The 26,197-nt window shown below is 40.3% G+C and overlaps 2 protein-coding genes across 9 annotated transcripts; both read left to right on the top strand.

Annotated features, from left to right (window-relative positions):
- Positions 1-398: 398 nt before the first annotated feature.
- paqr5b (progestin and adipoQ receptor family member Vb) lies at positions 399-11,265 on the top strand. 5 transcript variants are annotated; one of them, XM_046393308.1, is made up of 9 exons: positions 400-646; positions 815-1,160; positions 1,790-1,917; positions 4,911-5,116; positions 5,719-5,845; positions 6,590-6,634; positions 7,891-7,987; positions 9,297-9,441; positions 10,144-11,265. In XM_046393308.1, exons 2-9 carry the CDS (start codon positions 1,107-1,109, stop codon positions 10,422-10,424), a joined length of 1,083 nt encoding a protein of 360 aa, XP_046249264.1. In that variant the 5' UTR covers positions 400-646; positions 815-1,106; the 3' UTR covers positions 10,425-11,265. The 5 variants fall into 5 exon arrangements, with proteins under 5 accessions (XP_046249275.1, XP_046249264.1, XP_046249239.1 ...); XM_046393319.1 differs by lacking the exon at positions 6,590-6,634 and having other exon boundaries at positions 399-646; XM_046393283.1 differs by lacking the exon at positions 400-646 and having other exon boundaries at positions 1,032-1,160; positions 1,363-1,917.
- Positions 11,266-11,981: 716 nt separating this feature from the next.
- Positions 11,982-25,084, top strand: LOC124061366 (kinesin-like protein KIF23). Of its 4 annotated transcripts, XM_046393093.1 has the most exons (23): positions 11,982-12,110; positions 12,971-13,037; positions 13,423-13,551; positions 13,764-13,869; positions 14,138-14,274; positions 14,378-14,490; positions 14,630-14,800; positions 15,515-15,627; positions 15,975-16,096; positions 16,308-16,410; positions 16,517-16,596; positions 16,736-16,855; positions 17,515-17,674; positions 17,763-17,918; positions 18,085-18,251; positions 18,374-18,547; positions 19,044-19,238; positions 19,476-19,799; positions 21,417-21,650; positions 21,839-21,927; positions 22,516-22,576; positions 22,669-22,703; positions 22,832-25,084. In XM_046393093.1, exons 1-23 carry the CDS (start codon positions 12,097-12,099, stop codon positions 22,845-22,847), a joined length of 2,886 nt encoding a protein of 961 aa, XP_046249049.1. In that variant the 5' UTR covers positions 11,982-12,096; the 3' UTR covers positions 22,848-25,084. The 4 variants fall into 4 exon arrangements, with proteins under 4 accessions (XP_046249049.1, XP_046249058.1, XP_046249067.1 ...); XM_046393102.1 differs by lacking the exon at positions 21,417-21,650; XM_046393111.1 differs by lacking the exon at positions 19,476-19,799 and having other exon boundaries at positions 11,983-12,110.
- The last annotated feature ends 1,113 nt before the right edge of the window (positions 25,085-26,197 follow it).

Genomic DNA, 26,197 nt, shown 5'->3' with positions numbered 1-26,197 from the left:
AACACGGTGGATTGCTGAAAGTGTGTTTTCATGAAAGCAAACTGCACTCAGCTTTACAGCTGACCTCCGTGGCTCGACAGAATCAGAGAGGTTGAATGTCGTGATTAAAACTTTTCAGCACGCTTGGTCTAATTTGAATGGACTTGAAAACGGGAGATTGGCTTTCGGGATTATGCATTCAAAACCAGAACAGTTTGGGTTTTGTAAGTCTTGATGAAACATTAACTTAACCTTTTGTGTTGAAACTCATGCAAGTGTGACATTTTCTTATTGGTCCCTGAGCTCTAGACAAACATTATGAGATACATCACACCACAAAAATGTGATCGGTTTTTCTCCTTTACATGTGACATGAGCACACTGTCAAACAAACCACAAATCATGTCTCACGTTTTTCCACTTCCTAATTCTGCAGTGGCAGTGCGACATGTTTGCTTCGATAGTTTGAATAAGATAACAGGCCTGGGCTCGGCCGCCTCTGCTGGGTGTGACGGCTGCCGTCGTTCTGAGGCCGATGATGACAAGTCGGCTTAACCGGGAGACCAACCAACTCTGTTGACTTTTCAGCCAGACGCATTCACACCTTTCATTCACGATGTCAGCCTTACCTGGACTGACTGAAAGTTGGGTTTCAGCTTCTCATCAGGTGCACTTGCAGGGCTTTTTATTGTTTGTTTGTTTTGTTTTTTACTGAAACCTGCCATACTGGCTTGACTGTGATCTAATTGTGGCAGGATTATGCAATTACGGATGAATGTAAAAGTTGTGGCCATGATTCAGCTCTAATCCTGAAAAACTTGTCCTGTCTCCGCAGACAAACCGTCTTGTGGCCAGGCAGCAGTGGTGTGTGGCTGTACTTGCCTTTGTGAGTGTGAGTATACACCTTTGTGCACATGCTCTCCACCTCCACCTCGGAGGAGTGGCACAGGTATGCTCGATATTCTCACTGGGTTTGAGGGAGGAGGAGATGAAGGTGGTGGTGGCGGTGGGGGGGGACCTTGAGGACAGCTTGGCAACACAAGCCTTATAAAGACGGAGGCACACCCAGCCAGCGGCCTCAGTTCAGCTCTCCACCCAGACAGCAGCAGCAGCACCTTGCAGCAGTCATGCTCAGCCTCATCAGATTACCACGAGTCTTCACCATCAATCAAGTGCCCAAAGTAAGTTTACCTTCACCGTATTTTTTCTGGACATTAAGGGCAATTCACCTTCCGCCCAGAAGACGGAGGTGGACCGTTCAATAATTAGGAAATGTAAAAAGAAAACAACTTTACAAACTTTAAAATCTGATGACTCAGTGAGCACAGAGCAGAAACTGATAGAACTGAAATGGTTTTTCTTTTGTTTATTTTTTTGTTTCAGAGTGAAGCACTTGGACAAAAACGCCTGCCGCTTTAATCTAATCTAATGTAAAGAAGTACTCTTAAATCAGTGATTCGTAACCTTTTTGATTTGTGACTCGCGGGAAACATTTCAGTGTTTGCCACAGTTTATGAGTAGATGACGGTGCCTAAAGGTGCCTAAAAAGGTGAAAGTGTTCAATATTTCACAAAAAAGAAAAGGAAAACACAACATAAATGTTTTCTTTCTCATACCTTCAATCATCTTGTTGTTTGTGAATCACTGCTTTAAATGACCAATGTGATATTTTTAAAAGGCTCTTACTCCGATCATGCAGCACCTACTCTTCTTACATTTTTGTTCTAAATGGTTTTTGAGAGACTTCTTCTGCACAAAAATCCCTGAAGTTTCAGGAAGATGTCAAGCTGATGAGGTTCTCTCTCTCGAGGTTTTCCACGAGGACAGCATCATCTCCGGGTACCGACACCCCCGCAGCTCAGCCACCGACTGCATCCTGAGCCTCTTCCAGCTGACCAATGAGACGCTCAACATATGGACCCACTTCCTGCCCACCTGGTACGGCTCACAAGTGATTCGTGAACGTGTGTTTGCTACGAGACACGAGTTTGGTACACTGCCAAGATGTGACATAACTGAGGGCTTTAACATTCACTTGTTTCACGATTCAAGTGGCCTGACTTACGCAACAAGTCACTTACTGATCAGCAACCCAGCGCATTATTGGAATTATTGTCTTATCTACAACTCTAAACGGACTCCTTATAGCATAGTTTGTATCGTAACATCAACTCTTACATCTTCTGTCATTTTGGATTTCTTCATACCAAACGTAAGATTTTTCAGATTCTCACCACAGCAAAGCGACTTGCCCATGTTTTCCAGACAGTCAGGCTTAACAAACATTCCTCTGCGAACTTCATGTGAAAAGCAGGCTTGCCCAGCTGGTTGAGCTCGTAAGCCAGTGAGTAATCCATATTATAAGACAGCGGGTACATCCCCGTGTATATTCACCACCATAGATGGTAGTTAAATTGAAGCCAGTGGACTTCTAGTTGTAATAAAGTTGCTGTGGATGTGGTAGACAGTCGGCTCAGGGCACACAGGTGCCAAATCGCTGGCTTACAGCCATTGGCTCAGACTGATTTAAATAATATGAGAAGGACTGAACACAGACAGTGTGGTTTGTTTTGGAGTCATACATCCCAGCAACCACATACATCTCACAGACCCCCTGCAGTCTCACATGTATAACAAGCCTCTCACAGCATCGCCGCGTTGTACAGTTTACTAATCCTCCACTCAGTTCATACATTTACTCAACTTCGTCTCATGCACAGTAAAAACCGATTGGTATTCAATGCACAAACGTCCAGTTGGTTGAATAACCCGGCAAATCAAAGTTGTTTAGGCATACTGTCAGCGAACTGGCACACCTCCAAGCACGCACTGTGTTTGAGTTAAAATTCTCCACATAACCTTGTTTTTACTCATTTTAGAGGAAGTAATGATTGAGTTTGGTTTACCTCCTACCAGCCTACTTTTTGTAAGACATTTCAGCCTCACATTTCAAAGCACTGATCCACTGATCAGCCATTAGACGTGCATCAGTGCTGCAGTGATCAGGCAGTGAATATGGGGCCGACACCTGACACCGCATTACATCAAACTTGACATTCAGTCTGTTGACAGTATAACTAAACATTTGTTGGCTCAGCTTAATTTTTCCAACTTTCAGAAGTTAAGATAACCAAAACAAAAAAAGTTTAAATGTGGCTGTGATGTAACCAATTTGATGAAACAGTCTTAGCTTCTTAAACTGACACAACTAAAGCTACTGGCCCTAAAACTGAGTAAACACAAGTACACTTTGCAGCTTGATGCCTTATTTATTTGACTCATCTTCTGTGTTGTCATGTCAATACGAGTCTGAATTTAAAATTACTACAGAGGGTACTGCTCCCATGAGCCATGCTGTACTTCCTCCCTGCTGAGATGCCAGTTGCTTTGGCTGCACAGTCCAGGGAGAAAGTGAGTGTGTGTGTTGACGATATGTTGAGGGCTCATGGGTGTTTGTGTCATGGGGCTCAGAACAGACTTACATGCCTGCCGCTAATGAGCAGGTTTGTGCTTAAGGCATACATAGGAGTTGTCACAATTATTTAACTGTGCAGTGATGGGGAAAAGCACAAATAATGCTGATTTGTTAATGAGGTGGAAACAGTGGCGGCGATTCACTGATACACTTTGCAAACTTTGGCCTGCTGATAAGACGAGGACTAATTGTGTAGAACTGCTGTTATGTAACTAACAGTTGGTGACGAGTTCATGATTTAGCTGAGTGAAAACGAACTGAACTACTCAGGAACATATTGGTTTTTCTTTGACAGATACTGGCGGGTACAGGGATGACAGCCCAGCCCAGAATGTACCTTTTAAGTGAACGTAGCTGTCACAAGCAACACACAGTTGGTGTTCCAGTAATAGCAATGCTAATAATAATACTAATAATAGATTTGCTCTTTAATACGTCTGGCTCTGTGGTTCAGTGCTTGCTGTCACCTCACAGCAAGAAGCTGTTTAAATATTTCGGTTTGTTTTGGTCAGTTACGAAACAACATTTTGGTAAAACACATAACAACTTTGTTGGTGTGAGTTAGATGGAAACGATGGATGCTACTTTCATGTCGGTGCAATGAAACGGGTCCGTGGAGCTGGAGCCCGGAGGCACTGAGCTCAGGGTTGGAAGCAGGTGGGACAGCTAGCATGGCTCTGCCCATAGGTCAGAAACAGCTCAATTGTTTACGCCTTAAACAAACAGTAATTTAACAATGACAAACCTGGAGTGAAAAGTCTGTTCATGTTTAATATATGCTGTACAAATATCATACACCAAGATTTCAGCTTATCCTTTTTGTTTTATCTCACACATGCGCAAATATCCCAGTGATACTACGACAGCCTGAGGGACGGCAGTGAGCAGCGAATCAGCCTCAGTCGTTCCTGTAGTGGCAGCCTACACTGAAGAGAGAAACTAGTCGGGATGCTGTTCACTTGTGTGTTTGTTTTAACTGTGGCTCATAGGAAATGAAGTTACTCAGAGCTGAAGTGGTGTTTTCAGACATTCTTATGTCCTTTTGCCTGCTATCATTTCTTAATGAATTTCTGCTACAAGACTAATAAGCTGACATCAGGCCCACTGCGCTGTGTTTTGCTCCTCTGTTCACCTCTTCTAAAGATGCTGACGTTCTCTTCCATTAACATGATTAAAGTTGGACAGAAACAGTTTAACTGTGTAAAGGTACAGATAGGTGAAAAAAGCAACTTAAAGTCTCTTCAGGGTGTTCAGTCGGGTTGATATGTGATGACTGTGAAGGCCAAAGGACGTGATTCTTTTTTGTTTTGCAAATGGTGTCAGTTATGTGACTGTTGATATGATGATCAGACTGAGGCTCCACAACAAAGTGATACTCAACTGAAGATCATTTCAAATGTACTGCAGCATCCACTGCTAGTCTAATCACCTCAGTGTAACGCGTCTCTCCTGGCAGGTACTTCCTGTGGAAACTGGTGACGGTGGTGTTGATTCAAACAGCATGGCAGGACTCCTTCACCTGGCCTCTGGTCATCTTCCTGCTCTCCTGCTGCATTTACCCGCTGGCGTCGAGCTGTGCTCACACCTTCAGCTCCATGTCGGCGAGGGCTCGCCACATCTGCTTCTTCTTTGACTATGCTGCCCTCAGCTTCTACAGCCTGGGTAAGTGTGTGTGTGTCACCAGGACCCAGAGTGAATAATGGTTTTTATTGAGTGGTTCCTTTTTAAGCACTGAGCCCTCTGCATGCACAATGTTGTTACTGAACTTTTGTCAGCAGCTCAACATGTTAGTTTAAGTAACTCAAGCATGTAAAAGAACTGCATGACGCGCTCCTCCAAAAAAGAAGCTCTTAAAATGTTTTCTTTTGTTGCATGAAATGGTGCCTTGTGGTGCAACACAAATTTAAAAGAAACTTGACAATAAATTAACAATTAAGTTGACTCACAATATGCTGCATTTGTGTGTAAACAAGTCAAGTCTCAAATTATCCAGTAAAAACAGAGACGCTCAACATATTGCTCATCCTGGCATGTGAATGTTTAAAATATTCTGATGTTTTCTCTGGAGAGCGTGCACAGATAAGTCCAGCCAGTGATGGTGGTCTTGTATTGGATGGCTTTATATGGACAGGCATTCGTATGACTCTGTCTCACTCCTGCACATGAATGGACAAAATATCGCAAATGACAAATCTCTCAGACTGCAGTCTACAAAATACATTTTTCTATCATAAAACATGCGGTGTTGATATGTCCTGCTGCAGGGTCAGCAATCAGTTATTCAGCCTACATTTTCCCAGACAAGTGGGTGAACAGCCTCTTCCACCAGTGCTACATCCCCATCGCCGTGCTCAACACTGTCATCTGCACCAGTGTGGCCTGTTACTCCAGGTATGGTGGGAAAGTTAATTTCACACTAATGTTCTTCATTCAAAAATAGAACAGTAACATGTTGTGCATTTTAAAGTGCCAACATGCATATCCGTGATAACTTGCTAACATTAACTAACCCCAGTTTCAATGACTTCTTCTAAAAGGTAAAATCCCAGTTAGTATTTAAAAAACTCACACTGTATGACCTTAGCCCAGAGGGAGCTCTTATCCAAGTTAGCCCGGGGCTAAGAGCTATAATGTTGCATAAATAACATGCTTAAGGGGTCCTGCTAAACTTACACAAGGTATCATTCAACAGTGCCTGGTGACACGTCACTATATGAACACAGATCTTCACTGTCTTAATTCAGTGTTGGTTTGATTCCCAACTTTTCTCATTTGTCGACGTCACTCACATCCTGTTTAACTTGTGAGCATAAAATTATACCTCAGGAGTCTAATTCAGGTCCATGACAACATTTTAATGTGTCTGACCTCAAATATTTGTGTGGTGTATCTGTTGGGTAAGATGTGGGACGTAAATCCTGCCAAAGAGACTAATCACAGTGGTTGGCAGGTAAAGCACAACTGGTTGGGGGGGTTTAGCCACAAGTCTTCTCAAAAGCTTCTGTGACTTTTGTCATTAAACAGAAGCAGCTTACATTCCCATTCTAACTCAGCGCTGTTCCGCATACATTTATCACAATGTTGGCTTGGTGTAGCTAATTATTGTTCTTTCACTCTTTTCTCCCCACTGCTAAGGCTTGGCTTACCATTTCTGCAATACAATCATGGCATCGTAAAGAGGTAAAGACAACGCACTGAGAACCTGCTCCTCCTCCTTCACTGTTCAGCCCTCTCTGAAACTATTTCTGTTGCACCTCAAATGTTGAATGAATGCAGTTTTCATCCTTAAGAAATGTGTGATTAGTCTTTTAAAGCCTTTGGACAAACTATCTCTCACACACTGTTGACTCACATTTCAAAAGTAGAATTGAGCAACTCATTGTTTGATACAGTGGGTGTTACCTCACTATGACTACAGGGACCAACCCTAAACAATGATTTACTCTAATTGTAGTTTCAGCTGAGCAGGTTAGAGGAGCTCACATAAAGGGTGGCTAAACATGTCCTGTAAAGACCCGACTCGCTGCCTTTCACTCAAAGAAAGTCAGGAATGATTGAAGTGTTCTGGTGTTATACAATATTTAGATAATAACTTTTTGTATATATACTCAGCTTTCATATTGTTCTTGTGTATGTGAATGTTCTATGAAGCATATATCATAGCATCTATGTGCAGTCTGTCAAAAAAGGATTTATTTCAAATTCTTTGATTTAGATTTAAGTTATCTTTTTTTAATGAATTTTTCCTATTTTCAGTATATAGAAGCATATAGTTTTTTATCCTTAAATATTTAGATATTCTGGTTAAATGAATCACAAATTATTTATTATTCTTATTTAATTCTGGCATTATCGGTGATGTGATGCAGGTTACACATACACTATATAGACAAAAGTATTGGGCCACCTGACCATTACACCAACAGGGACTTTAATGACATCACAATCTAACCACACAGACAGCTTTTCTGCTGTAACAGCCTCCAGTCTACTGGGAAGGCTTTCCACAAGATTTTGGAGTGTTTCTGTGGGAATTTTTGCCCATTCATGCAGCAGAGCAATAATGAGGTTAGGCACCACTGATGGTGGACAAAAAGGCCTGGCTTCCACACACATCATCCAACCATGTCTTTATGGAGCTTTGCTTTGTGCACTGGGGCACAGTCATGCTGGAATAGAAAAGGGCCTTCAACAGTCTGTTGCCACAAAGTTGGAAGCATAGCATTGTCCAAAATGTCTTGGTATGCTGAAGCATTAAGACTAAGCCCAACCACTGAAAAACAGCCCCATAAAGAGGTGTCTGTGGATACTTTTGTCTGTATAGTGTAGCTTCCTCTGTAGCTGAAACACAGTGCAGATGTGAGAATATTCAGTGAATGTAAGTACAGTTTGTCATTACTGAAAATAACACTAACACCTTGTTTCGTTTATTTCAGATTCCCTGAATGCCAGAGTCCAAAGTTCAGCAAATATCTCCGTGTCCTTGCCTTCGCCTACCCGTACCTGTTTGACAACATTCCTCTGTTCTATAGGGTAGGGCTACATCTGCACTTCACACATCTGTGTCTTCACCCAAAACACATTTGAACTCCTGTAGAGGAGTGTGAGTGTGTAACAGCAGTTTTATGGCGCAGATTGGAGCATAAAATCTAGTATATGGGTCTAGTATGTGCATCTCTGCCGAGGTACCCTCTCTCGCTCTCTCTCTCTCTCTCTCTCTCTCTCTCTTTCTCTCTCTCTCTCTCTCTCTCTCTCTCTCTCTCTCTCTCTCTCTCTCTCTCACAACCCAACCAGTCACGGCACCCATCTGGAGCCGAGCTCTGCTACAAGGTTTCTGCCTACTAAAAGGAAGTTTTCCTCACCACTGTCGCCAAGTGCTTGCTCATGGGGGCTTTTGTTAGGTCTCCCTGTACCAAAAATCAAATTAAAGAGTTTGGTCTAAACCTGCTCTAACTGGTGTCATTGGACAATTTCTGTTGTGATTTGGCACTATATCAATAAATTGAATTGAATTGAATAGAAGCAGGAAAATAAAACCCACTGCGTGTTTTCAAAGTGCCACAGGTAACGTTCAATGCATAAACATTTGTTGGGGTAGACTGCTGTCTCTGACACTGTCATATCCATCACTGTGTGTTAATGTCTCTGACAAGGATTATGTCAGCTGTGATTATAATTTAAGGTAAAATAAACAGGAGTTAACCATTTTTTAAAAATGCATATTTTAAATGTCACACAAGTCATGGTATGATATGCGATATGGTACAGCTTGCTTGCTTTGTTTCCATAGGAGGTAAATGTGGCAGATAGTACATGTGGTTAAAAATCACAAAACAGCTGAAGCACAAAAGACTTTTCAACCTGAAAGAGTTCATGACAATGGTAGCTGCAAGAGTTGAATTGATGTAAATCTCTGAACATTTTACATGATTCATAATAGGAACGATTACCGATAAGAAGTCACTTCTTATGTTGGACTTGGAGCTGTTAGCACTGGTTTAAAAAAATCCACTGGGTGCACATGGTTTTAGCCTTTGACAACAGTAAAGCGAGACACCTTTCGTCTGAAGAAGGAGAGTTGCAACGTATTTTATTGTATCATAAACGAAATGTTCATAGGGAGCAAATCTAAATGCCGATGGTCTCATTCTTTTATAGCCATTACATTGTGTAATCAACATCTACTCCATCATGACACGCTAAAAGCTAAAAACCTGTCAATTACCTTTTTAATTAAAATCATTTATGCCTCAGTTAGAAATATGAAGGTGATCATGTGGTTTCATGAATGTTACTGATAGCCTGATAAAACTGTTAAATGTGCTGTGTGTTGCATTCACAGGTGCTCCTGTGTGACGGGGAAGGCTGCACAAACAATGATACCAACACCCTTCACTACTACCACATCGCCTTGGCTTTCCTCACAGCCTTTTTGTTTGCCACACATTTACCTGAGCGTCTGGCACCTGGCAGCTTTGATTACATAGGTAAGACTGATCTGAGAAGTAGTTTTTGCCATCATTAGCATGATAAGCATTAGTTTGTTTGTCCTGTGTAGCAACCAGAGAATTATACCTTTCCCTTCAGCCCTGCAAAGTGTTATTGGACCATTTTCCTGAATTTTTGAATTTTAAGCACCAGTAAATTTTGTAAGGCACTTCAAGCCTTTGTATTCCTTCCTCACAAGCATGTTATAAATGGAAGCAAGCTTCCTAAGTATAACATAACAATGTTCAGTTATAAAATGATATAGTACAACATGCTATGTAAGAATCAGAAAATTGTGTTTAGATCCTCACTGTATGCAAGGACAAATCCTCATGAACTGTTTGGGGAAAAATAGGAGAAACTTTGCATCAGGGAAGGCTTAAAGATGATGCTTTCAATATGCTTAACCACAAAATGTGTGATTTACGCTGTGTTCTTTATAGAATAATCAAATTACAGTAATTAAAAAAGTAGGTGTAGTGTTTGTGCAAATGATGATGCATTCATATGCACTCACAGAATTAGTTAAAATTTCCCAATAAAAAACTTTGCAGTGTTTTTTTACAGTTCATTTTCAAGTGTCACCTCACAGATCATGGACTTCCACAAACCGACACTGGATTTACATTAACGCAGCGAATATACTCTCATTTGTGTTGAACATTGCAAACGTTTCTGTGACTCGGCTGCTCCCTCTGCAGGTCACAGCCATCAACTCTTCCATGTGTGCGGTATCCTCGGCACCCACTTTCAGATGAAGGCCATTGAACAGGACATGGCGACACGGCGCCGCTGGCTCCTTGAGCACTCCACACCCATCACCTTTGCCAACACGATGGGTGCAGCGCTGTTTTGTGTGGTGGTGAATTTTATCATCATCATCCTCTTCAGTCTGCCTCTCCTCTCTGCCCCAGTTTGCCAAGAAAAGAAACACGGTAAAGGTCCAAAGACAGCCTCAGCCAGGGTCTGCCCCTGCTCCTAAACCTCTGGTTTCATCAGCCACGGCTGACGGCTCCCAGCTGGACACGAGACGTGTATAAAGTGTGCATTATGGGTGATATTGTAAGGAACACTCGTAATTATGATGAGCTGGAGCAATGTTTCAGTGAATCATATAACTTATATGAATATGCACTAAACTCATGGTGGTATTTGACCTTTAGACATCACTGTGATATCTGCTGTGAGATGTGTGAGTGCTGAAAATAAGGGCATAAGTTGCACAAACATACGATGGAAATTTAACAAAATGTTTGTTACCATAATATGTGATGAATCAAAATGTTTCTGAGGGAACTTGCAAAACTGCAAAAAAGCTACAAATGTAGCAGTTAGCTACATTACGAAGCTGCGCTTTTTATCTATATGAAAATATTTTTTGGTCAATTCTCTGATTCCCACACATGTGGGGTATGAAGAGACTATAGAGAACAAAAACCGTGTGAACTTTAAAATGATGATTTTGCTTGCAATTTGAAACTGCAGTGCTACATACAGACATGTTACCTTTTCAGTGCTTGTGCTTGTACGCAGCCAGTTGAATTGCTTATGCTTAGTAATGGCAGTGTGGCTGCACATCACTCAGACCTCAGTGGAGACAAAAAGCTATGACAAAGGGAAAATGTTTCCTCCAAGGTAGAGAGTTCAGTTGCTAATGTAAACTAAAAAATATTCCGTTAATGTTTTCAGAGGTGTTTATTTCCTTTGAATGACTGCTGTTTCTGTTCCTGTGTGACATGTCACATTGTTCCATTGAGGCATGAGTGAGAGCATTTATGTTCAATGTTATTTATTATAATTTTTCAAATAAAATATCAAGCAAGTCTGCCTTTGAGTCATTCTAATTCTGAACAGGAATGAATTGTCTAACTATGTAGCCTCATATGTCCAGTTTTTAATTTATAAAGTATTAGTCAAGCAAAGTAATTTCTTTCTTTCTTTTCTTTTTTTTATAAGAGGTAATAAAAATGTTTTAAAGCGATCTAATTTCCCCTCGGGGATGAATAAAGTCATCTATCTATCTATCTATCTATCTATCTATCTATCCATCTATAAGAACAAGATTAACATGCCATCAAATTTTAATTCACATTGATAAAAGATAATCCAAGGAAGCCTTTGGAAATTAAATTTATGGGACAAGAGAAAAAAATCTCAATCTAATTTTATTAATACTTTGTTCTGTGCTGACCTTTTATTTGCAATTATAGTTACAAATTCGGTACATAGGTGAATATCATTAAGAAACACTAAAGGTTTGTTTCCGACCATTTACATTTAGGATTTGCTAAATTTAATAAACGGTTGAATTAATTGAGATTATGTTCCTGTTCACTGAAATGAAATATCCAAGTAGCTTACTGGCAGACACTAGTAATAGTATATTTGTGGATTTTATTCTATTCTATTCTAATTATTTCATCAAAGGTCAGGGATTAACTTTCACTCACAGAAAAAAATAATATAAACATTTCTAAAACATGCTCTACACAGGATACGTTCGATGTTCGGTGCTGGAGGCGGGACTTCCGCCTTATCTGCACTGTGATTGGTTGAAATATCAGACACTCGGAAAAACGTTTCATGGCTGAATTTTTCAAATCGAGAAGAGGCGGTCTTGTGTGCAGCGGAAAGGAAGTTTAACAACACCAACAATGCAGAGACCAGGGTAAGTATTCCTTTTTATCGTATTTGAAACAGCAAAAATCTACAACTACATTGTGTGTTGAAACGTAGCAAAATTATTGAGCTAATGTAACTTGCTAGCAGTTGTTTTTCTGAAAAAGAGAGTAAGTTTGGTTAGGATAATGAAGTTAGCATAGCTGCTGTTAGCTACCCAGTCAGCTAACGCTAGTTGTCTGGCAACTAGTCGTAGATGTCGGAGCTCAATATTCATTTATTTAACGATCGGTATCACAGATTCGTGTTATGTCTAAAATCTAAAGGAAAAGGCAGAAACATAAGTCAGATTCTATTAGCTCAACGCCAACACGACAAATCTGTTGTTAAGTTCATTTCTTTGTGGACATCACCTGTGTACTGACGTTAGTTAGCAACACCTGAGTTAAGTTAGCGAACCTGAAAAGAAGTTTAGGTTATGGACAGAACCGACCCGATTAAGTACATATCACAAAATATTACAGTATATGTATAGTATAAGTATGCGGACACCTTTGCCCACCATATACCTGTGTATAACGTTATATGTTCGATTTAGTCTGGTGTGATGCGGCTTAGCATGTGTCCCTCAGTTCAAATTAAGGGGAATTTCAGGGTTAGAAGATATTTAAGACAACTCAAGACGAGTTTTCCATATAAATTGACATACAGAACAATTTTTCTGCGTTTGACTGGCTTGTACAGAGCCCTGACCTTGGCATTGAAGCCTGGTGTAAGCCAGGTAATGTTCAAGTGTAGTTTAAGTTACTTGGGTGAATTATCTGGATTATTAACTAGCCAGAAACATGGTAGCATACTTTTCATGTGTGCCTGACATTGATCCTTTTCTTTCCTCTTTATCGCTTTCAGCAAAGGGAAGACTCCTCGGAGACCTGGCCCAAAAAAGCCATCTAACACAGAGAAAGATCCTGTTGGAGTAAGTGCTCAATTAACTTTTCATTCCTGAAACTGAAACAATATCACACTGGCCAGAGTCAAATGACGCCTTGTTTCCGTTAACAGAACTCTCATCAGAAATCAGAAGGGAAATTTGACCTAAAGACTGGATTTACATTGTGCCAATCTAGTGATTCCTGTGAATGCAACATATCAAGAAATCAAATCGCCTGCTAAAACTGAATTGGATTTGGAGACTCGTAGTGTCGAAATTTATATGAGGTTTATTTGAATGTGGTTCATCCATGACTGATGTCTCTCTGCTGTTTAATTTATGGACAGGCTTCAAGCCAAGATGTCAAAACCAAGCTGTGCAGAGGTGAACTAGAAGTGATCTCAAAATATATTTAATGTTATGTGTGTAGGTGTACTGCCGTATACGTCCACTTGGAGGAGAAGATGAGGAATGTTGTGTTGAAATGATCAGCAGCTCCACTATTCAGCTACATGCTCCTGATGGCCTTAAAGCCAACCGCAATGGGGAATACAAAGAGGTAAGCTGCTGCCTTCTCTTCCTGCCTATTGATACTTAAGTTTTCTTGACCTCAAAAATTATCTGCTTTGTGCTTAACTAATCTTTTCAAATGAGATTAATGATTTTACTAAGGTAGTCATTTGGTTAGAAATTTGTTATTCAGCACAAAACAAATCTCTCAGTAATAATTACCAAAAGAAGTCCACATTTTTTTCTTTGTTTTCCATTTAGACACAGTACACCTTTAAAAAAGTGTTTGGTATTAATACCACTCAAATGGAGCTGTTTGAGGAAGTTGCCAAGCCACTGATAGAGGACCTCATTCACTGTAAAAACGGTGAGTTAACGAGCCATGAAATGTGCGATGTGCACCATGCAGAAACGCATAAAGTCACTGTTTATCCTCTCTGGTGCTGAATGGATTGGTTGATCCACAGAAAAATAATAAAAGCTGACAAGTGCTATTTTTTTTTTTTTTTTTTTTTAATTTGGACAATCTCACATTATTGGTTTGATTTTACCAACATATTTCTCTGGCATCAGCACTAAGAATATGGTTATACACTATAATTGTGATTTCCCCCCCCCCCCTCAAATGTTCATAGGTCTGCTGTTTACATATGGTGTTACTGGAAGTGGTAAGACCTTCACCATGACCGGCTCACCTGGGGAAGGTGGACTCCTCCCACGCTCTCTAGACATGCTCTTCAACAGTATCAGCCCCTTTCAGGCCAAAAGATTTGTAAGATTTTCATTCATGTTTTGTGAAGCTTTTCTGTCTTAAAAAGGATTACATTTTTGAATGGGGTGGGACACTTAATCGAACTGGTTTAAATTTTCATCAGGTGTTTAAACCAGATGACAAAAATGGGATGGAGATCCAGAATCAAGTTGATGCTCTCCTGGAGAGACAGAAGAGAGACAGTCAACAGTCGGTGCTGAAAACGCCATCCTCCAGGTAGCTGAGAGTAATTTTATTTCACTTTTTGTCTATGCTGTTTATGTTGCTCACAAGTGCATACAATTGAATTTAAAGTACATTTTGTCTGCTGTTCATTGTTTGTTTTTGTTCTTTTTTTTTCGGTTTATTTTCTTAGGCAGAGGGCTGATCCTGAGTTTGCAGATATGATCAGCTCAGAGGAGGCATGCAAATCTGAAAATGTGGATGAAGACTGTTGTTACAGCGTTTTTGTGTCCTACATCGAAGTCTACAACAACTATATCTATGATCTCCTTGAAGATGCTCCTTTTGACCCAATCAAACCAAAGTAAGAGATGAGATTTCAAATCACTGCTAATTTGTGCTCAGGTTTAATTGCGGTGCTATTCATGTATGTATGAGATAGTTCTGTCCACTTACCGAGTTACACAGTTACACCTACACATGTACGCCCAACTAATGTGCACAACATTTTTTTGTTTTCTAGCAGTTGTCCTAGCACACGTGTCAGCGTAATAACCATTTTCACTTTGTTGCTTTACAGTTGATTTGGAGTTAAGATGCACTTTTAAAACCCCTGTTTTTGTTAGGTGGCTCGGTGGAGGCACGCCTGTACGGAACAATGAGTTCATGTATGTGCTCAGTAAAAGTACATTGCACAGTACTTTGTTTATTCCTTGTAGTAACTCAGCTGTAGCTGATATGTTGCATAGATCATCGGTGCATTTCCATCCCATTAATCCAAAGCCTTGTAAATAGCACAGGCATAGCTTACTAGCTTTGTGTGATGTTGGTGGCTGTTGTCTCTAGAGATTGGCTTCCTGCTGTTACTGTTGGTGTGGAGACATGTAACACCTCTGAATGGCTCAAGCTTGTCTGCAAACCTCGTGTGCATGTGTTTGTCTCCCCAGATCGTATTTATTTTATCATTGACATTAACATCAAATATTTACCATTTTAGTGTTTGCTTTTTGTCTTTTTGAAGCGACACATTGTGTTACATTGTTGCTGTGTATTGATTCTCTTCCTGAACTTGTTTCAGACCACCTCAATCCAAGATTCTTCGCGAAGATCAGAATCATACCATGTATGTGGCCGGCTGTACAGAAGTGGAGGTAAAATCTACGGAAGAGGCTTTTGAGGTCTTTTGGAAGGGTGAGTGATAATAACTTTCTCACTTAGAGTTGCAGTGTATTATATGTGATGTGATTGTGTGTTTGCCTTCACACAGAACTGTACACTTTTGTGTATTTTCATAATGTAAGCCACAAAAGCAGAAGCATAAAGAAATAAAAAAAACAATGCAGCTGTGTTGCATACAAAGAATCAGTCATGACTTCATTGTTACAGTGTTCATGCAGGACCGATATGCATTCGCAATCAGTTTAGCAGGAATAATCAGACAGAGCAGTAACTCTCGACTTCGTGAAGAAATGAACTGACCATTATTGTTACTTCTGATGTTATACATTATATTAATTCTTGCTCTCCTCTCTCTGCAGGACAAAAGAAAAGGAGGATAGCCAACACACAACTCAACCGTGAATCCAGTCGCTCCCACAGTGTGTTCACGGTAAAACTGGCCCAGGCGCCGCTTGATGCTGATGGGGATCACATTCTTCAGGTGACAAGCAGCTCCAGAGTGATATACAGAGTGATTTACATATATATTCAATAAAATAATAACTCAATAAAAATACATTTGTAATTTTTTAAAATAATTTTTACGATAAATTGAGCTGTTAAGTAAAGCAGGTACACAACAAGTACACCTCGTGTGTCACGAAGGATTCCAGTCGAGGTTTGGTGATACTAACAGTGTTGTTAAATTGCAGGACAAAAACCAAGTGAACGTGAGCCAGTTGTGTCTGGTGGACCTGGCAGGCAGTGAACGCACCAACAGGACCCGAGCAGAAGGAAGCCGTCTCCGCGAAGCAGGTCAGTTCACCCAGCACAGACATGTTTCTGCATATATACAGATTTTCAGCGTGTTCAGTAGCAATCTTTCAGACACTAAACCTCTCTAGCAATATTTCATTTACAGGTAATATTAACCAGTCCCTGATGACTCTGCGCACGTGCATTGAAGTACTGCGTGAAAACCAGATGTGTGGCACTAATAAGGTTGGTATTTTACAGTCTGCTCATCATATTTAACTGTCGCACTGTTTTATTTCTATGTAATGTATCATTATAAATATTCATTCTGTTATTGGTAATTTTCCAGTAGGTGGAGTTTCACAGAATCTGTATTAATTTCCAGATGGTGCCATACAGGGACTCTAAAGTTACACATCTGTTTAAGAACTACTTTGATGGAGAAGGAAAAGTCAGGATGATCGTGTGTGTCAACCCTAAAGCTGATGATTATGATGAAACTATGGTAAGACATTGTATCGTATAATCAGAGTCAGAAATAAAGGAATTCTGATTCTGATTATCTTTATTATAGTTGTTCCTTATTTTATTTTTTTTATTTTTTGTAAGATGAACATCCACAGCCGAGCATCTGCATTTAATGATATTAAATGTGCCTGTAGTGGTGGATATTACAATATTTTCATAGTGTCAAAGCTTAGTTTGGTTATGTTACGTTTGCATTTGCACTTTGTGCCATTTATCAATTTCTTTTAGGCATTTATCTCAACACTTTACTTTGATCTAACTTTATCATCTCCTCTCATCTATTGCTAACTAGTTTTTTACACACATTAAGTTGCAATCAAGATACCTTAAAACACCTAAATGATTTTATGTTGATGTAGTTTTTTTTTTTTTTTAATTAAAATTAACTTGTTATCAAATTAGTTGAGCTGTTTTACAATCTCTCCACCTGCTTGCTGGCAACAGCTGAAGAACTTGCTGCTTTACAAGTCTGAACTGTCATTGTCACTGAACCACAGGGAAAACTCAACAAGATGCTCCCTCCCAGATTCCTATTGATGCTTTGAAACTCATAGTTCAAAACAACATTTAATTTGGAGCATTGCTGGTTAAGGAAATCGGAGAGTGTATTTCTAATACTACTCGACTGTCTTGCAGCTGGTGATGCGCTTTGCAGAGATGACACAGGAGGTGGAGGTGGCACGGCCAGTTGACCGGCCAATCTATGGCCTTCCCGCAGGACGCAGACACAGAAACCAGGCCTTCAGGGATGAGCTGGAACGACGGCTGGAAGAGCGAGGAGGTCCCACTAATGCCGGTAAATCATCCTCAAGTCTGTACAAGTAGCTCATTGTGCTCATGCTGTGCTGTGTGTTACAAGTTCTACACATAACTTATTCTTCCAGTGGATGACCCAGTTCAGCTCATAGAAAGCCTTCCGGCTCTGCCTCCCTGTGAGCTGGTGGACCCAGCTGATGATCAGACGTTGCCCCGCCTGATTGAGGTGCTGGAAAGGAGACAGCGTATCCGCCAGATGATGACTGACCAGTTCAACAAAACTGGTACAGGCCCGTTTTGTACACCATAAATAACTGTCTGGTGTACAGGCTGCATCGTTACTGACTTTATTTTACTGACTTTATACAGTACATGATTACTGTCAGTAATTTTTAAAAAGCAACATTTATTGGAGCAAACTTTTAACAACTTACTTATTTTCTCCTATAGCTGGTACGCTGAAGTCCATGCTTCAGCAGCTTGACAGTCAGCTCAATGCAAAGGAGACATTCCTCCACGATCAACGAAGCAAACTGAGCGAGAAAGACAAAGTCATCGTCAACCAGAGGACAGAGATCGACCGATTAGAGAAAAAATCCAAAACGCTGGAGTATAAGGTTCTGACTCCCCGCACGTATTCTCCTCGATTCCAAATTTTCTGCAAATTTCTGCATGATACATAAATGATGTGTGACTTCACTTTTTTTTTCCACCTGACGTTATTGGTCATCCTCTTCAGATCGATATCCTGCAGAAGACGACAGAGATGTACGAGCAGGACAAACGCTCACTTGAGCACGAGCTGGAGACTCGGGAGCAAAGGCTACAGAGAGAGCTGTCAGAGAGGAGGCGCGTGGAGCAGCGCATGCAGGGCATTGTGACAGACACCAAACTCAAGTGGGAGAAAGAGTGTGTAAGTGTGTGGAATCACTGGAAGCAGCTCCGCCATTTATATATTTACTATTACTAATGTTTGGTTCGCACACTGAGGGCTTACGCATACTTCATGTGTGCGTACTTACATGCAGCGCTGAAACACTGAACCAAGCAATCGATTAATTTAAGTAACTGTTAGTTGTGGCTAATATATCTGTCACTGGGTTAGCATGCATTCATAAAAAAAGTTGTGTATTCTTTTGTAATGCAACAAAACACAAGAGAAAAAAGTTGTGGTGCTGTGACAGGTGTTAGTACCAGTGAACCTGGATACTGTTAATCTTTTGCCCTCCCTTTATTTACTCCATCAGGTAAAATTCACATCTAGAGTTTGAAAATTCAGTAGTTGATAAAATTCAATTTCATTTAGAAATGAGAAACTTGAACCACAAAACCTCAGGGAGTTTTTGTCAATTAAGATTAACTGATGAGACTGTTCTTTCACTTGTGTCCTGCTGGTGTTTTCTAATTAGGAGAGGCGAGTGAACGCCAAGCAGCTGGAGATGCAGAACAAGTTGTGGGTGAAGGATGAAAAGCTGAAGCAGCTTAAGGCCATAGTGACGGAGAGCAGCGGCGGCTGTCCCTCTGAGCGCCCGGCGAAGCCTGAAAGGCCTTCAAGGGAAAGGGATCGCAACATTGCCCAGAAGAGGTCACCATCACCACTTCCTGTGAGTTGTTCGCTCTGTCACACTGCTTGTTCCGTCATTGTGTACTTTATCACTTTTGTTTAATGTGGAAATTTTGCATGCTGCTAATTATTACTGATCATCCTAGACTTAAATTCGAAGATTTCTGTGCTGACTGTACACAGCAGCTTCTTTTCGTCATCACCCTGTTGTGTATTTGTGTTCATCTGGAGCCCCTAACATCCACGATGCTTGGCGCGTTCCCTTGTCACTTTTCAGGACTTGAGCCAAACTCCTTTCCACCAAAATCAAGCCAATGTTAGGGCAGTTCAGGACCTTTACCCCTCGTCCTCCTCCTCCTCCTCCTCATCTTCAGCCTATCCTTCAGTAGCCTCCTCCATCTCTAAATGGGAGCAGAGGTTCCCTGTAGACTCAGCCAGCCAGGCTAGACATCCTGGGACTCCCCAGCACAGGAGCCGGACTCCCGCCCCATGCCAAGGCACCAGCAGCGTGGGTCGCAGGAGAGGCCAGCGCTGGGCCCCAGAGACTGAGGCCCCTGCTACGACTCTTGTCTATGGGTTAGACCTAGAGGCAGGCAAAAGGGTCAGTGTGCTTGTAGTAGAGCCTAGATGTTCTTAAGATTATTCTTAGTTTTTCTGCAAGCTTGTAGTCGAGGGCTTGCTTTGGTGTTAAAATGCACCCATGTTGCTATCAGTAGATGTCTGCTTGTTTAGAAATACTTAAAGTAGAAGCACTGCATCGGTGTAGGCTGATGTTCCTCTTACTTACTGTAGGACAGACTGGTCTGTCTTGCTTCTGAGTCATCTCAGCTTTCTGTCTTTAAGTCTTATGAGTAGTTATATCGTGTTTGTAGTTGTTTTTGTTGCTTGTTACCTGTCTAGAATTGCTTTTTCCTTGTAGTATCTTCACATTTCAGCAGCACCACTTAAAACGACCAACCGAATACGTCCACTAACAAACAAAACGCTGTCATGTAGTAGCAGCAGCATGTTTATTAATCGGTTATGCATATAAAGTAGATCAGAAATGAGTACAGAAAAATGCACATAACAAAACCAAAAACAATTGGACTGCAACGTTAATGTTCAGTTTGTCTGCTTTTATGGAGTGATTTGATGTGGTATTCTGCGTCGATTTTTGAGGAAACTCACCTTGCACAAACATCACGAGTTTCCCAGTTTTAGCAACTGCTGTAACTAAAAACAACCCGACCATCTAGTTGCCTCATTGTCATGTCTTTCTTGGTGTAGAAATACTACGAATGTACACACAGAGGCCAAGGCCTGGTGTTAAAAACAGAGATACTTCACTCCTTACAAAGTACCGTATGCACGTGTGCAGCTGCTTGGTCTTTGGGCCTCAGTTTGGTCTGTGATTTGCTTTTCTTTGTAAAATTATAGATTCACTTCACCTGGTTCCACACTTTTGAATTGCTGCAACCGTCTCTAATTTCTTTTTTATTGATTTATTTCTTTTGAGTGATTAAAATAATGAATGATTAATGAAGTGGCATAAAACAGTGATTCGTTATGGTTATCAGGCTTTAAAATCATTGCCATGCAGAAATGAAGTTTTGCATTAGCAGTGGACCGTATGAAAGTTTAAATTAGGAGCACCACGTAATGATGGAGTTCCTTATTGACCCGTGTGTTGGGACCGAAACAGAATAATCTTATAATAATCTAATGCCCAAGAATCCACTTTATTCGTTGTCATTTTAAAACAGAGATATTGAAATCCTTTGTCCATGTTCTGTGCTTTAGAACACGTCTCATTCCTGATCCACAAACCACATCTGTGTTCTGTTTGCACGTAGTCTTCATTGCTGCCCATTGCCACACACTAACTTTGCACTGCTTTGCATGTTAATTCTTATTCACTCTGCTGGTCTGTTTTCACTTCAGTGTGTGTGTGTTTTAGTGACTTAATAAAATTATATGTATCACTGGAAAGTCAAAATATAGGATGTGATCTGAGGGCTGCAGCACCTTGGAGATACTTTTCCTCCTCTAATGCAAAAAATAATATTTAAACAAACAAACTAGCCAGTGGGGTACACCCTGTTCCTCTTGGACTTCCAGTAGTACATTTATTTTTAATATGAGCAAACACCCTCTAATGATCAATCTTAAAATAATCTCTGCTGGTGTCACATGTGAGTAACTTCCTGGTTTGTCTTTCTCACGATGGGATCACCAGATGGCTCCTCCAGTTCATCCAACGCACAGGCGCTCACACTCTGCGGGTGGGGAGAAATGGGTAGACCACAAACCGCCTTCTAATTTGGACCTAGACACTGTCATGCAGCCAATCATACCCAATGCAATCAAGGTGTCGACCCCCAATGAGAAAGCTCTGTCTAAATGCCACAAGTATGTGCTTAGACATCAAGAGCTTGCCTCCGACGGGGAGATCGAAACCAAACTGATCAAGGTAAAATGGCATAATTGCTTAAATTGAGTTCTGGTTAATTAAAATCTTGCATGAATTTTGCTTTAATCAAATTTTGTTTGATTTCACATTGGGGTCCCTCATCAGTGGGACAGTGTTAAATCTTTTGCTGTCGACTGTGACTGTATTTCCTTCTTTGGATATTTGTGTGACTGTCTTAACTTCCTCAGGGTAATGTTTTTAAGACCAGAGGTGGAGGACAAGCTGTGCAGTTTACTGACATTGAGACACTAAAACAGGAGTGTCCAACAGCACCAAGGTAACGTATAAGAGAAATATGACGTTATCCATAATGTGGTAACATGAAACAGTTAATACTGTTACCAAATGCCGTGTTTGAGAGCATCATGCCGTGTTTCTTGTCCTGTTTCTCTTTGATCATAAAGGTAAAAGTGACATGTATAATTTATTTGTTAATAAACGACTTTAGACTTTATATTTAGACACCACATGTTCTCACCCTTACAGCAAAAACATATATGTGTTCGTAAACAGCGGGTTTCACACAGTCCACCAACCGTCTTTACACTTATGAATATGCAGAATGGGACTGGAAAAAGAATTGCTCGGATTAGCGCCAAACTTGCAACAGACTTATATGTTAAGTATTTTGGTATTCAAATCAATCCTGTTTAAAATGGCATTTTTTATTTTTATTTTTGGAAAATATGGGCATTTCAGAGTCACTAATGATGGGAAATGTCCACTAGCTTTAATTTCATCAATTGTGAGCCACCTTTTGTAAAAAAAACAAAAAACAAAACAAAACAACAAAAAAAAACAAGTAGGTTGGATTTCTTTATATGTTTAGTCCAGAGAACTAACGCAAAAAGGCCTTTTGTTTCAGTCGCAAGAGGCGGTCGGGGTCTGCAGAAAGACCAGCTCAGAAGGAGGACATCGAGAACAGGGTAAGCTCTAAATCAATTAAACTGACAAATACATTGATATTTTTTTTTTTTTAGTTACGTGTCAACTCTTTTCCACCTCTTCCTTCCCTCAGGCTCCGGTGACGAGCACTGGCCATGCGTATCAAAAGTAAGCAAATAAAAGCATGCGTGTTAGCTGGGTTTACCGTCTTATAGAGATGAATATTCAAACTGCCTTTGATTTGAAATGACTCATTGTCACTGAGGTTTGTAACTCTTTTGCTTTCTTTCTTCCAGACGCAGAAAGCCCTAAGCTGCTGTATATATGGAGATTCTTGCCTGACCGTCAAAACATTGAGAGGGCCGCCATGTGAAACTATGCATCTTTTTCGCCGTTATATCCGATCTTGCTACAAATTATTCAGGTGCAATTATAATTTAATAATAGCCAAAATGTCACCGATTTAGATAGTGTAGGAGATTTCTCTTGTATCAGTTGGATTAGTGAGCTTTTTGAATGCTGGATTTATTACCTCTGAAAGACATGGACATATTAAATAGCCTTATATAAATTCTGTGATAAATGTAATGTCTTTTTACTTTTTTTTTTTTATCTCCTCTTGTTGCTACCCAAAGATTGAAATAGTCGAGCTTGAGAACAATAGAAACTGCTTTTTTCTTTAGTTTCAGTGCTTTTTCCCAAGGTTTATTCATTTATGTTACACTGAGCATATGGCTGATAACAAAAATAGCGCAGAACAGAGTTGTTTTAGAATTGCCGTGTGTCTATGTCAAAGTTCAACTGTAAATATACAACTGTAGAGAAGGTTTTGCGGAACTCAATCTATCTGTAAATAAGTATTAGACACTTTTTACCTCTGTTTATTGAAACAACTCCAGAGGTTTGTAGCACACTCTATTTTTTGGTGGCATTAAATTTATTCCAACACCAAGTCGCTCCATAATGATTTCTTAACCCATAAAGACAAAACTGTAGGTGTCTCCTGTCAGACAATGTCCAACAGATAGCACTTTTTTCTGTAGCCATGCTAAGGAAGGTTTTTCCGTGACTCTGATGAGAGTAGAACAGACATATTTGGTTTGTTAAATTTTGTTTAATATGCTTGAACTAAATCAAAAAGAAATGTCTGTGTACAAGCACTCGTACGACGGAATAACAGTTTTGACGATATTTGTTCGCGTGAAGAAATAAATTGCATGTGTTATGCTGGAAAATTATGCCTAATGGCAAAGGGGTCTGTCTCTCACAAGGTTGAGAGGCTAAACTCCACAAGCTGGAGGTCAAACACAATATTTCCTTTGACATTTCGTCAAAGCCACAATGACCCACTCAGCCCGAAGTCAAAGGCTCTCTTTAAGGCAGAGCGCACAGTTTGCCTTGCTGACAGGTAGACACTTTATCCCTGTTTGTGCAACATTTTAGGCCTGTCAACATGTGAGAAATGTCAAACCAAACGGATAGAAGTGCACACTAGCAAGTCTGTATTTATTTTTTTTCTCACCACCCCTAAAATCATGTGGACTGGATCTCTCTGCTTGCACTCTGGTTGTGCGAAATTCCACCAAGATGTTTCAAAAGCTTTGAGGATGTTGGTGTTTTTGGATGAGAAATTACGGATACAAGCATCGAAGAACAGTGTGTCAGATCCAATAAAAAGTACTAATTCTGAATAGTAAGTCCGATCAATAACAGCTAATTCATTCATTCAGTTCTTCAGGGTGACCGTATTTATTTGATGTTCAGTTTCACAAAGCCTCATTGATGCAAGTGTACTGTGCTGTAATATGAGAAAATGTTTTGGGAAGTTCAATCTGAGCTTTGTTACAGACGAGACAATTTAAATACACCTTCAAACCGAACAATCGCTTATCTCTCACCTTCCATTGTTAATTAGTGAGGCTGTTTGTAAAACTAATATTACTGTGGTGAATCAGTTGACATGCAGTGAGTTTATCAACATTAATTTGTGAAATCCAAATCTGGTCACCCATAAGTGATTGCATGCATACAGTCAGCAGGGGGTACAGAAAGCCTGCAGCTTACAATGTGAACAGCAGGTGGAGCTAAATACCCTTTAGAAAAGACAAATTAATGAACCAGAGGATTGAGGAATATGTGCCTCAAATCTGACTCAAAATACAGGAACAGGTTTGGGTTCACGACCTCTTGAGGATAAATCGAATATTTATCAAAACTGACCTTAAAATTCGCTTCTTTCTTTCTACAAGTTACTTTCCTGACCTGAGTTTGACAGTGTAGTGCTTATTAATATTGCAGGCATCAAATATACAAATATCTTGTCTTTGTACTGCATTATATTGAATGTAGTTCGTAAAGGATTTGTAAATCATTGCATTCTGTATTTATTTTATATTTTGCGCAGTATCCCAACCTTTTATCAAATCAGGTTTATAATATCTTCTAACCACTGTTGTCAATGCTGTACATTTGGACTAATAAAGCTTCAGAAAAGCATTTAATAAATAGACCCACTGATCATTGCTCACAGCATGTTAAGGCTTTTGACATACTTCTTTAAAAAACAAACAAACTACCATTGCAAAACCAAATATTGATTGGCTGTTTCATCCTGTGGTGATTTCTGTTGGCCCCACCAGTTTGACCACTGGATGGAAGTGGTAAGAATGTGGGAAACGGGCATCAGCCAATCTCAGCCCTTGTGTCTCCAGGCTTGCCTGTGAAAATATTGACCCTTCCTCCCCTGCCTGTTTAACTAGCCAGCCTTTAAGCAGTGTCGGAGCAAATACCACATGACAGCACTGCTTTACTAAATGGCTTCTTTAACTCAAACACTTGCTAATGGCTGCTTAAACACAGCTCCTCTTATCCCGCTATGGACTTTCTGTTTGCTTTGGTACGTTGTATTAGATCGGTCACCTTTTTGTGTACTGCTGAGTGTGAAAGTGAGAGATTACAAAACATTGTGTTTGATGTTCAAGGCTTTTCCTTTCAGGGTAATTTTCTCTCTCCGCTGTGGTGCAAATATGATGTGGATACACAGTGCTTGGTGTGTTTTGTTGGCCTGTGTACACAGACAAAGACATATTGATGTACAAGTCAACACAAAGATGGAACAACAAGCATGCTGCTTGGCAAAGGTGGTATGGGAGACTGAGTATAAATTATGGGTGAAAAACAAGAGCAAACACGGTTTATGATACCTGTTCTGTCTTTTTGGTGCATTTAGACTTCCTGTCACACCAGTGGAAATAACTGTAACCAACTCATTTAACGATAGGATGGATTATCTGTACTGTGGGACAGAAAAGCCATCAGTCGGGATTTAATGGGACACGTTCTCATTATTGTGCACAAAATGTCTTTGGTTCGGCTTTACTTTAATGGCAATAAACTGTATGTAGTTCTTCAGAAAAATTAATAATACAAGACAAAAGACTTGTGTTATGATGTGAAGTCAGGTGTCATGGTGAGGCCACTGACATACAAAAAGATGGACAACACGTCTTCACTCCCTCCCACTTTACAAAAATGAAGCCAAAATATGAGCGCCGCCACCTTGTACTGATGATGTCATTTGGAGCCAGAGGCTGTGCAGTAGTGATCAGCGATGGAGCCAAGGGATTCAGTTCCTGTCCATACACCTGTCTGACCCAATCACG

This window comes from Scatophagus argus, chromosome 1 (assembly GCF_020382885.2).
Source record: "Scatophagus argus isolate fScaArg1 chromosome 1, fScaArg1.pri, whole genome shotgun sequence".
Lineage (NCBI taxonomy): Eukaryota > Metazoa > Chordata > Actinopteri > Scatophagidae > Scatophagus > Scatophagus argus.
The sequence above is the reverse complement of the archived record's forward strand: the minus strand, read 5'-3'. Positions and strand labels throughout refer to the sequence as shown.